Here is a 13,590-nt window from a genome sequence, read left to right on the forward strand (position 1 = left end):
TACCTGTGGTTGGATATCAGGTAGCTCTGTGGGCGTGGCAGCCACCCCCTGTCCGTCCGTCTCAGACTCGGCCTCCTCCTCGTCTACCTCGTGGATGGTGGGTGTGACGTCGGAGGGGGGCAAAGAGGTCTTTTTTTTCTTCCGTTTCTTTTTGCGCCGTCTGTCCGCACTGTGCACCCTCTTGCGTAGACGCTGGGGCAGGGGCAGGTGGGTGGATAAGGGGTGGTGCGTATGGTGAAACGTGTGTCTGTGATCTGTGTTAAACAACATTAAGAATCAAATCAGAAGTACATCATGGTATCAAATGTTGAATCTATTGACATACAGTACAATGTGCCATGCTTTGTCCCCTTGTACTGTATGTGACGTCCAGCTGCACAAAGTATGAGGAAAGAATGTAATTGATTGTTTCTATGAACAGATGGCATATTATTGTTCTATTGAACTTTTAATATGAAACTAAATTGACACTGCAAATGGAAAGTCATTTTCAAATATTGTCACCATTGTCACCGATGCTGTTTGTGATTTTCATGGACAGCATCTCAAGGTGCAGCCGGGGGGAGGCGAGTGTCTGGTTTGGGGCAATTAAATAATTAAAAAAAATAATAAAAATAATAATAATAACAATCCAAATTTAATAATTAATACAATTTAATAATAATAATTTAAAATTATACAGTATATATATATATATATATACAGGGGAGGACACAGCCTGTCATACAATGCTCCTGGACCTATTACTGATTATATTACTGATTCTTCCCCAAACACTGGGAAAAGATGTTTTGCAAGCTGGAATTGAATCTATGCAACAGGAACAAATGCTGATTCCTCAGCCGCCGGCTTTTGATTCAATTACGGAAAAGAAATGGTGCTATTCTCAGAGGAGATGCTCTCTCTCGCCCCCTAATTCCCTATTAAGCACTTGAAAGACACAACACAAACAAAAGCTTTAGACATGTAACTCTGGAGAAATGCACTGTTTAATACACATCAAACGAAAGCAGCTCTATCTAATCTGAGCCACTATTATCTCTAGCCCGAGCATGTGGCATCAATCTGCTAATCTATCTAATCATAATCCGCCAATATACTTACATCCACAGAATCTGTTGCCCTGCTCTAAATCAGATATCTTCATATAATACAAGTCAAACTATGATAGACATGGTCAGGATCAGAATTCATTCATATGTAACACATTTATATTAAACTGGATGACAAAACTATAAACACATAATTAATATGACTAATTTTGGAACAAGACGAAGAGTCTACAGCCATGCCAGCAGAATAAATATCCCACTCGTGAATTCTGAAGCCTTTATGTGTCTTAAAGAGGCGGTTGCAAACAAGTGGCTAAATGAGACTACTAAACGTCTTCATGCTGACTCGTCAGCCGTTACAGGCTCGTTGTGTATACTCACGTTCATGTTACCGTGGTGTAGTTCGTTTATAGCCTAACGTTAGCGTTAATGTTTACTTCTGGAGATTGCATTCACTCTTATACAGCTTATTTTCTACAATAATCCAAAACCCTATGGAAAAATCCCATTGTTTTTTTGTTGAGGGAACCAGGGCGATGCCAACTTCCTGTTTGGCCTATAAAAATACATCTTCCCTCTAGCACTGTGTTCGATGGCAATCCATCCAATAGCTGTGGAGACATTTAATTAAAAAACATAAATGTCAACCTCCTGGTGGTGCTACTGTAGAGGACAACTCAGGGGAGTCAATAGAATTCACCCTTCTGAGACCATGGATATTTTTAGAAAATTCCATGGCCATCCATCTTGTAAATGTAGAGATATTTGACTGGATAAGTGGAAAAGTTGACCTGCTGGTGACACCAGATGAAACTTCAAAAGGACCACAATATTCCTTGAGATTCATCCTCTGGGCACCATGTGTCATTGCACCAAATTACAGGGAATTCCATCGGTGCGGTGTCCGCAGTTATGCGGGCGCTGTACCGGACTGTTGTGGTGAAGAGGGAGCTGAGCCAGAAGGCAAAGCTCTCTATTTACTGGTCCATCTACATTCCAACCCTCACCTATGGTGATGAGCTTTGGGTAGTGACTGAATGAATGAGATCGTGGATACAAGCGGTCAAAATGAGTTTCCTTCGTAGGGTGGCTGGGCTCAGCCTTAGAGATAGGGTGAGGAGCTCAGACATCCGGAGGGAGCTCGGAGTAGAGCCGCTGCTCCTTCGCCTCGAAAGGGGCCAGCTGAGGTGGTTCAGGCATCTGATCATGATGCCTCTTGGACGCCTACCTTTCGAGGTTTTCCGGGCACGGCCAACTGGTAAGACGCCCTGGGGTAGAACCAGAACACGCTGGAGAGATTATATATCTCGTCTTTGACTGGGAACGCCTCGGAGTCCCCAGGGAAGAGCTAGAAAACATAACTGGGGAGACGTCTGGAATTTCCTGCTAAGCCTGCTGACTCCGCAACCCGGCCCCGAATAAGCGGTAGAAAATGGATGGATGGATCCAAGATAAGTTATTCAGATATTTCACTAAAATCCAAAAATGTCAACCTTATGATGGCGCTAGAAGAAAATACAGGGGATCACCAAAGTCAGTAGGATTCATCCTCAAGGGACCATGAATGACGGTAATAAAAGTCATGGCAATCCATCTGATAATTGAGATATCAAATTTCAGTCTGGCCCAAAGTAGTGGGTCGTTCGACATTTCCATCCACTCCACAAGTGACGCTAGATTCTTAATGTAAACCAATGCAGTACTCTGATTAACTTGCTTTCTAACAATAGTGTGGTACGATACTCAGTACTGGATTATGAAACAGTTATTGTGTAATTGCAGGTGTGTGTATATGGTACTTGTACACTGTACATGGTAGCTCTACTTACATTCAAAGTCTTTCTCGGTGTAGTGTCGGCCCATCCTGTCTCCGCTGGTGGAGGCAGAGTCGCTGATGATGTCTCCGAAGCGCTCCACAGACAGTGCTTTCTCCCAGTTCTCTTCCTCCTCTTCTTCCTCCAGTTCCTCCACTGATCCTTCCTCATCTTCCTCCTCCACCTTCACCTGGAGAGGGATGGAGCGAAAGAGAGAACTTTCACTTGAAAAAGAACAGGCAGAAAGGGAACTGTCTCCACACGCTGCATGCAAAGCAGTTCAAATTGTGGATTGTGGATAGCAAATACAACACAACTTTTCATTGTTACTGCTCCAATTTAAGCCAAAACCCACCACCCCAACCCCTGTTTTTGTTTTGTATTTACCATAGGAGAAAGCTAAAATGTGTATTGGAAAATATAATTATGTAGGCACAAAAAAGTACTGCACTGCTGTCAAAAAGTCAAAATAAATTACGTCATAATGTCTTTTCCTAACCACCTTTCCTTGACCTCGATGGAAAACGTCATGAGGTCGAGGAAAGATGTGAAGAAGAATTCATGAGGACTTAGGAAAAGACACCCGTGGTGTTAAGAGGATCCGACTGCACTTACACACTAGGCTCCGTAATTATGATGCGACGGCGGCGGATGTTATTGACGCAGGACTGCCGTGGGGAAACTACATTGTCCCAAAGATGGACTACAAAAGGCGCATGTTCGCCTCGTGCCTTGTTAAATAGCCCTTTCAGTGGCAGGCAGCTTCACCCCGCGGTGTGTGAAGAGTATAGAGCTGTGTATTGGCAAGAATCTGGCGATACGATACGTATCATGATACAGGGGTTACGATACAATATATTGCGATACTGTAAGCATCTAAATTTTGGAAAACTGTCATGATATAAAGAACACCCTGCCATATGCATCAAATCGGAGTAAAACAAGTTCTTTTTATGCAATCAGAAGGGTGGGATCTGCATCAGCATTTATCACAGTCGCTGTAACATCCAACATCATATTACTACTTTGAGAGGGTAAATATACTGAGATGGCGCATCTCTTTGCAAATAAATAAAGTATTGACTGAGTTAATCTTTGCATGTAAACTATTAATTAGGGTTGTAGCCCTGAAAGGGCTATAACCCTATTGAGTTTGTGCTGGTTTATTATTCTTTGTTGTCTTATGCCGCGGCTCAATTTGCCGTGAGCTGGAATGAGCTAGAAAAATGAAACTTGGCACAATAACTGGAAATGATGTGCATGTGCTTCTCAAGAACTATGACCCCAATCGACCACATGGTGGCGCTGTAATTAACGCCCAAACATGCGATTTTGGAAAGGCCACGCCCCGCACACCGTAAGTCCGACAGACTTGAAACTTGACACACATGTGCAGCTCCGTGTGATCTACAATAAAGCCTCTGGGACCACTAAAGTCCGCCTGGCAAAATTTTCCGCCATATTGGATTTTATGAAAAACACATTTTTGACATCTCCTCCTAAACTGTAGGTCTGATTGCTGGCATATTTTCTGCGAATCATTATTGGACCAGGCTCATCAAAAGTTGCATTAAGCTTGTTGATATGTTATTGTGTTGTGAAGATATTGACCAATACATTTTTAAGGGGCGGGCTCAGCACATCAATAGACCTAACTTCACAAGCCTTTGGCCCATCATCTCCAAACTTGCAGCAAATGATCACAAGAGTAGCTGGAACATCTGCTGAAAGTTTCATTCAAATCGACCACTAGGGGGCGCTTTGAGCGGGCGAAAGCTACAACCCGCGTAATGCCGCTTGCGGCTTTAATTAAAAATCAATTTCAATGATTTTGAGAATCGATACAGTATCACGAAACAGAATATGGCGATACTCAATATTTTCGATATTTTCTTACACCCCTTGTGAAGAGAGATATATATCAACATATAATAAAGGATTATCTTACCTAACGTGCATAACCGGTGAAAATATTACTTATTAGGTTGGAATTAAATTAAAAAAGGATAAATATTGAGGTAACTGTTTGAGTTATGGAGAAGGGGTAGGACCATATGTATAGGCTATACTTCTTCCTACTCCTTATCAGACATGTAATATTTATTTATGTTGATCATTTCTTTATTGACAGTTTGCTCTGTGTTTACTGTTCATTTTATTTTTTTATTCTTGTTTTGTTTAATATGTTCGAAATAATTAAATGATTAAAAATAAAGTGAAACTAAATGGTTGTCACTGTCCACTTATATTTATCAACATGAACCCCATTAGTATATGACTGTATCAAGATAATATGCAAGATAAACATATTGTTTGTTTTCATGAACGGCCGAATGGTGCTTTAAATGTTGCGGCCGCAAGGAATTGTGGGATGGCATTATCTCCTTTCCTTTTGGTAAAGGATGCTCCAGTGTATCTAAGGAGATAGTAAAGGAAGCACTGAAGCACCTTTCCTCAACATTTAGAGGATTCAATCAGCTCTCATCACGTCTGCTACTCAGATACTTCCGGGTCATTTCTCTCCGTTAGGAACCTTCCTAAGCAAAAATGACTTTTCGACCACGGCCGTGGTGTCGGCACACCCTCCACTTCATGTGTGGAGGACATTAAATCAATACAACAAAGTGCTAAGCAGCAAAGAACTAATGCACTAGACGGCCCCCGGGGACAGCTGAGGCTGAAGGGAGTGTCCTGCCAGAGCCATTTGGTGCCTCTGATTGGTCAGATCACCGGGACTCTGCCGCTTGCTCCGCCTCAGATTGGTGCTGGCACGGTAAGCACTCTGGCTGCTGCTCTGTGGTCTCCGATTTCTCTGAGCCAGGGCTCCATTACTCCCTAATTACCAGTGGGATGAAGGGACAGGATACGTTTAATGATCTGAGCTACCTATCTACACAAGGCCGAGGCAGATGAGGCCGGACAGAATATAGAAGGGAGAATTTTAAATTGAGTGAGTCTTGTTTTCACTGGACAGCTCCATTGTGCACATTACTTAAGGCGCTCTCTATTCCTGCGACCCAATTCCAGTTTAATTTCAACCTCTACAATCCTCCCCTCCTTACCTTGCTCAAGTGAGCATCGCTCTCTATTTTAGAGGGGTAAGAGTGGGGGACAAGGGATGTTCAGGGGGGGATAAAAAAGTCAGCAGTAGATGTCACATAGACGTGGTGTACATAATCTGAAAGCTGAGGACCTGAATGTTAGTTTGAGATGCAGCTCGTTGTTGTTCTAGTCATAAATGAGAAATAAAATGTAATTAATAAGTGAATTAATCAATTAAAATAAATTATGAAAGTGTATAAGAACATGTTAACATGAGTTTGTGATGGCCATCCCCATGCTCTATTATGTCTCGTAAATTCTTGCAGCAATTTTTGGGTTGATACCATTTGTTACACAGATTTGGTGCTAAATGTAACCATTTTTTACATTACGAGAATTTATAAAAATGATCAATAATCCCTCCAAAATATCACATTAAGACACCAAGACTTTGAAGAACAGCCCAAGAACAAAAGCCATGCTGTGATTTGGTTTCAAAAACGTTTGACATTTGGAGATTTCTGTAAGAATTGCATTATTTGGCGATTGGATGGCGAGCACTTATCTTCTGGAAACTGCTCAGTAACCCCCTTATTGTCAATCTAGCTAGGAAAGCCATCCATCCCCTGAATGCTCTAGGTCTTTAGTTTGTGGCTGTAAAGTTTCATGACGCTGTGATTATCCTAGAGGTCACCACAGGTCATTTTATACAGTGAGGTCAAATTTGGAGAAAAAAAATGGTCTCACTACAATGAAATGGCTCCTATGGGGACTAACATCATCACACATGAATACAGTTGGATCCACAAGAGTCTCAGCTTTACAGTGATACCAAATTTATGCAATTCTAAGACTGTTTAGGGACCTCAGTATGCAGAAATATTCAAATACACCACTTTAGAATAGGTGAAAATAACACATTTATACTGCATAGAAAAACTGCATGTTTTTTGCCCCAAACTGCATGTGATTATCATAAAGTGGGCATGTCTGTAAAGGGGAGACTCCTGGGTACCCATAGAACCCATTTTCATTCACATATCTTGAGGTCAGAGGACAAGAAACCCCTTTAAAAATCACCATGCCAATTTTTCCTCGCAAAAATTTTGCATAACTTTGTAGCGTTATTTAGCCTTCTTTGCGACAAGATAGCATGACGTGATTGGTAGCAATGTATTCATCAGGTTTTCTATGTTATACCAGTATCTTTACTCTAGCCCACAACAACCTTTAAAAGACAGTGGGCCGTCAGAGTATTAAGGAGTTAATGTAATGCATGAGGGAATAATACTCTCAAGCTGTGGCAGATATTACAGTAAAGGGATTTACTGCTTTTGCTCTAGCTCCATTGGTGCAAAATGACTCCAAACTCTTTCATGTCAGCTTTGAAGTGGGTCGGGGTGGAGGGACACAGGAGGAGGGTAACCCTCGGCCAGGTGCTGGAGGCACTATGTGAGTCACATTTGGATGACAGACAATGGAGTACAGTGATTTCAAATATACAGTACGTGTTATTAACAGTAGGCTGCACATGGCGATCAGAGATTGAAGAAGGGGCTCCTATAATTACAATGTTTGGATACACTGAAACTCTGCTTTCATACACAGATGGAGCATTATGATGAGAGATCTGATACAATGGCACCAACAACAACCTAAAGTCACAGTGAAAGGGCGTCTACAGCTGCTGTAATGTAACATATTTGTGGGCGGGATTTAATTATACTAATTTAATTTGTTTAATTTGATCATTTGTGCAAAAATTCAACTGTGCAATACTGTCTTTAATACTGCATTTATACTGTACGTTCAATAAATATTCTTATTTATTTCTTATTTATACCACTCTGGCATTCATATTTATCACACTTAATAGACTTCTCAGCATTTTGTATTTACTTTTTTGCACTGTGGTTATATGCAATATATTGCATGTCTTAATGTAAATATTTGTACATATTTCATATTTTTCTATTGTCATTTTCTTATTATTAATTTTAGTAATTATATTTCTTTACATATATTTTCTGTATATTGTAGCATTATGTACACATTGTAGCATTGTGTACATCATTTTGTTATGTCATGTTACATACACCTTTATTTTTATTTTCTTACATTTCTTATGTTTATACAAGAGCAACTGTAATGCCCCAATTCAGTGCTCTGCTATCTACCCACTAGGTCAGGGGTTCACAAACTTTTTGGGGTCAGGTACCCGTTAAAGGTGAGAATTTTCCAGGGAACCTCATTTTTCTCATTTTACAGCTAAACAATACACTACAAGATGTTTCTGAAAACATTTGAGGTGAGAAATTGGCATTAGTAACAGAATATAAATTCATATTTGATCAGCGCTGCCTAGTTTGCGAGTGACTGACAGCTGCCTCCGTTGAATGAACAGCCAATAGGAACGCTCTCTCTCTTAAATGACCTGTGATTGGCCAAAGTCTCCCGTTGCGAGCTAAATTTTCTAAAGCCTGAAAACAGAGCCAAGACAGGAAGTCTAGTTATCTCTCAGAACAATTAAATTACAATATGCTGAAAGGTTATTATGGAATTTTTGCCCAAAAACATTCTGCCTACTGCAGGTAGGTAGGTTTGGACATATTGACTGCAGTTAGAAAGAAAACTATTTTGTTGTCAAGTTCTTTTCATGTCGCACTATAACAATTAGTTGATTAAGCAATTAGTCGATTGACAGAAAATTAACCTGCAACAATTTTAATAATAGATTAATCGTTAAAAGTCATTTTTAAGCACAATTGCCACAAAGAATCACTGGTTTCAACTTCTCAAACATGAATATTAGCTGGTTTTCTTCATCTGAATGTCTTTGGGTTTTGGACCATTGTTTGGGCAAAACATGGCATTGGATGACACCACCTTGAACTCTTTCTTCTTTTTTTACAGGAACATACAAATAGAGCACAAATGTAAATGACTGTCCCTCCATCTTTTGGTATTATTAGTTAAATACAATTTTCAAAAAGAAGAAAAAAAAGAAAGAAAAGAAAATTATATTAAATAAATAAATAAATAATAAATAAAGTACAGATTGACAGTAATATTAGATTATATGATTAATTCCAAACCACAGATAAACTTTACCTTTAAGTAAAAATGGACATATTAACTGTTAGTGGTCATTTCTGTTTACCTTGGACTCTTTCTGACATCTTGTAATCCAAATGATTAGAGATTAATTGAAGAAAAAAAAAAAAATCAGCAGTCAACACAGTGGATCCTCTGACATATTGTATAAACCCACTGGAGCACAAAGGATTTATATAATCCATTTTCAGTCAGCTGTGTTGCCAACATGGAGATGGAAATCTCCTATTATTAATATTGTTATAATGAATGCTGGAGAAGAGCTCTCGTCTCATCTGGGCCTGTTTACAGTGAGCATTAGCACTGTGGGTCACCGTCTACATCAAACACTATGATATTCTATGCCTAAATACTCAACTACTCTGTGGCTGCTTTGGCCGCTTCTAATCAATTACGAGGACGGGAGGCTTCAATTAAAACAGCGTGATCATCTGAGCCAAGCCACTGTTCACTTTAACCGTTTTACTGCCCAACTTCTACTGCAACATTAATATTTAATATTTAATGGAATGCTGAGCCATAGAGCTGCATTAAAATATTCATCAGCTGCTGACTAATATGGAAGGTGTGTGGGTGTGTGTGTGTGTGTGTGTGTGTGTGTGTGTGTGTGTGTGTGTGTGTGTGTTCTGCACAAATTGATTGGTTGATGCCTTTATTCACAGTGTGAAAGCTCAGAAAAATCAACCTCGTTTCAGAATAAACAGTACGTTGCTTTTTCGCAGCGTAATATTCACGTTCTGTCTGAAAGTACACATGACAAAAACAACTGTTTGAAAAAATATATTGATGTGCGAATTAATTGCAAGAAAAAAACAACAACAAAAAAACGGTGTGTAAAGGCCTTGCAGTATTAAGTAATTAGAAAAATGCCCAGAAAGACAAAGAATTCAACAACAGTGGAACTAGAAGGGCACTGAGAGCGAAGACCTCCACCAAGGCCATTTCCATAAGTGAAAAAAATAGGGCTGTCAATCGATTAAAATATTTAATCGCGATTAATCGTCTGATTGTCCATAGTTAATTGCGATTAAATCAATCACACATTTTTGATCTGTTCAAAATGTACCTTAAAGGGAGATTTGTCAAGTATTTAATTCTCTTATCAACATGGGAGTGGACAAATATGCTTGCTTTATACAAATGTATGTGTATATTTATTATTGGAAATCAATCAACAACACAAAACAATGACAGATATTGTCCAGAAACCCTCACAGGTACTGCATTTAGCATAAAACATATGCTCATATCATAACATGGCAAACTGCAGCCCAACAGGCAACAACAGCTGTCAGTGTGTCAGTGTGCTGACTTGACTATGACTTCTAGTTTCATATGATACCAGTATCTTCACTTTAATTATAAAACTCAGCCCGCTACAACCTAAAAATCGCAAGTTGCATTAATGCGTTAAAGAAATTAGTTGCGTTAAAATAAATTTGCATTAACTAGTTAATTTTGACAGCCCTAAATATGCACTTTTTAATGATACAGCCCAATTTTATAATTTATAGCAAATTATTTTGCAGACGCCCTGACAGAATGCCACGGACCCAACTTTGCGAATCACTGGTAGAGAAGCTCACAACATGTTTGGATACTGTAGAAGTATTTATGAAAAATGGATCAACATAGATTAATAAAATCAAAGGGAGTTGTCTCTATCTTTATGCTGAGCCATATTTCAGTGCCGATGCCTTCAGGCTACTATTGTATGTGGCAATATGTGACTGCATGTCGCTGTATGTTTGTTGTTCTTCAGGCAGATATTGAAGATTTTCGAATAGTACGAGGAGTCAGTTTTTAAAATGTGAAACACTCGCTTATTAAAATTCAGGCTGACAAGAATATGCAATCAGTTTGTTTGCCTCTGCAGATTACGCTGCTTTCTGTTGCTTCCTGCTCTTTTTATTTAGCAGTGTTTAAAACCTCTTCCCACTCCCTTCATCCCTTCATCTCGGGTCTCTTTGATTGAAGGAGCTGGCACACTTCCCAGACAAACAAATCACAACTAAAATAAATAACAGCATCCGTGTTTTGCTTTCCTTTTCAATGCACAGCTGATGTTTATAAGCCATTATTTCAAAATGTTTGCCTTATTAGTAAATGGGATTGTTTTTAAAGTTTTTCCTAAAATATGGTCCAATTAAACACTAAAATATGCCACTACCACAAATATTTTGGTTTCCTCTTCTATTCTTCTAATCTGCCAATATAAAGCAGCAGCAGCAATACAGAGAAGCCACATTCAGCAGAGCAGAGCTTTACAGTTTTCACCATTTAGCTTTAAGGTTGTAAAAATCTTATTCCACATTGTCTGACAGTATTGTATATACCGTATATACTATTGTATATATATTCTACGGCTGTCAAAGTTAACGCGATAATAACACGTAAACGTAATTTTTTTTTAATTTCTAAAAACTAGAGTGAAGATACTGGCATCATATGAAACTAAAAAAACCTAATGAATCCATTGGTACCAACTATGTCATACTAGCTTGTTGTGAAGGACGTTAAATAGGACTTTTTTTGCATATAGCAAGCATATTTGCCCACTCCCATGCTAAAAGTATTAAATACTTGATAAAGCTCCCTTTAGGTACATATCGAACAGATAAAAATTGCGCGATTAATTTGCGATCAATCGCCCTAATAAATTCTATATGTTTGAGCTCTTCATTGAAGCGTGATGTTCACACTCATTAATTAAACACATGTTTATTACAGCTGCATGAATCCATAAAATGAAAATATTGTAGATTTCTTGGCCATCATTTTATACACATTACCCAACATTCATCCTGATATATCTGGTATCTTTGACAACTTTGGGCTCTCCATCCGAATTGAAAATATTAATCTGTGGGTTTGAACAACGTTTGGCTGCACACCAGGAGTTAGTTAAGTGTGTAACAACTGGCCCAGTATTGGATCAGTTAGGCCCTGTTCAGACCTTGTATTAACATGCGTCCTGAGTGATCGGATCACAAGTGGACAGCTTTAAGTACGTCTGATCACACCTGGCATTAGAATCTGTGTCTCCACATACGTCTCCAGTGACCACTTGTGATTCGATCTCACTTCCCTGCTCTATACGCAAATAAACACGTAGTGAACAAATGGCTAATACAGCAGACGTTGTGACGTAAGTGAGCGAGCGGGTGTCAGCTCCGTGCAAAGCACCTGAACAAAAACACCGACAGTTTGATGATAATGCACTCTGCATGCCTAGTCTGATAGTCTGTAGATATATAGCCTATAAATGAGATATATTTTAATAAAATACAGTTGTACCGACAGAATACAGTAGAGCACAGAAGCCGTTCCCATGACGCGAGACAGACAAAAGATTGCATCTGCCTGTCTACCTCTGAATGCGGTCTGAGCGATCAGATCTCAATGCGTCCTCAATGCGTCTTGAGTGCGTTCACACCTGTACTAGAGCTGTCTACTTGATGGGTGATCCGATCACCCAGGACGCATGTTAATACCAGGTCTGAACAGCGCCTTAGGTAGTTTACAGTCAACACGTATTGTTTCAATTAAAGCACATCTTCATCTTAAAACACGCACGTGATGGCCAGAGCCACCAACACCCATGATAGGATCGCTTCAAAAACTGCAGCTGATGTAAGCTGGCAGCAGCTGGTGATGTTTCTGTGGCAACGCACACTCAGCTTGGCCAGATGGGTTTGCTTTAATATCTTCCATACACACATACCCTCACACAAAACCAACTGAAAAGAATAAAAAAAAAGACTATAAGCTGGTCATAGTTCAGAGCGACATCGATCAGCTATAAGACGTAACGGTGCAAAGAAGCTGTTCTGTCTCTCTCTATACATGCTGTGTCTGTGTGTGTTTTAAGTGCACAGGGCACAAGTAATTGAGGGTAGGAAATTGAAGGGTCCACTTATGTAGCCAAGAATTCAGCCTATTATTTCCTTCAAACCGGTGTCACAATATGCTACGCACACTGTGGATGGCACGGTCCCCACTGTGCATAATGACACATCACGTACTTAGTTGGCAGAGATATTTCTCCCTGAGAACACAGGCTAACAGCTACAAAGCATTCAGCTATGCAGGACATGAGCATTTTCCACAGACCCATGTGTGACTCATCCCTGAGTTGAGACGCTGGGGAGAACAATTCAGTCTTGAAGGCATTTCAGTGCTCCTTTCACTCAACATACTCATTATTAGGGGTGTCATGATTCTCCAAATCTAAAATTCTATTAAATTTTCGATTGAAACTAGGGCTGTTAACGCGATAATGTATTCCTTTTCACGCCAATAATTTATTTAATGCATAGAGTGAAGTTACTGGAATCATATGAAAGTAGAAAAATCTAAGGAATCCATTGGTACCAACCATGTTATACTAGCTTGTCGTGAAGGAGGTTAAATAACGCTACAAACTTGCGCTACATTTTGGTGAGGAAAAACTGGCTCGGACATTTTCAAAGGGTTCCCTTGACCTCTGACCTCAAGATATGTGAATGAAAATGGGTTCTATGGGTACCCACGAGTCTCCCCTTTACAGACATGCCCACTTTATGATA

The 13,590-nt window shown here is 39.6% G+C and overlaps 1 protein-coding gene across 2 annotated transcripts in view; it reads right to left on the reverse strand.

The window, feature by feature from the left end:
* The window catches only part of slc4a3 (solute carrier family 4 member 3), a 66,210-nt gene that overhangs the window by 40,511 nt on the left and 12,109 nt on the right, over positions 1-13,590 (reverse strand). For both annotated transcript variants that reach the window (XM_037790825.1, XM_037790823.1), the window contains 2 exons: positions 2,882-3,056; positions 4-254 (listed from right to left, as the gene is read on the reverse strand). In XM_037790825.1, coding sequence (XP_037646753.1) covers positions 4-254; positions 2,882-3,056 — 426 coding nt within the window. The remainder of the gene's footprint in view (positions 1-3; positions 255-2,881; positions 3,057-13,590) is intronic.

The sequence above is a fragment of the Sebastes umbrosus genome, chromosome 13 (genome assembly GCF_015220745.1).
Source record: "Sebastes umbrosus isolate fSebUmb1 chromosome 13, fSebUmb1.pri, whole genome shotgun sequence".
NCBI lineage: Eukaryota > Metazoa > Chordata > Actinopteri > Perciformes > Sebastidae > Sebastes > Sebastes umbrosus.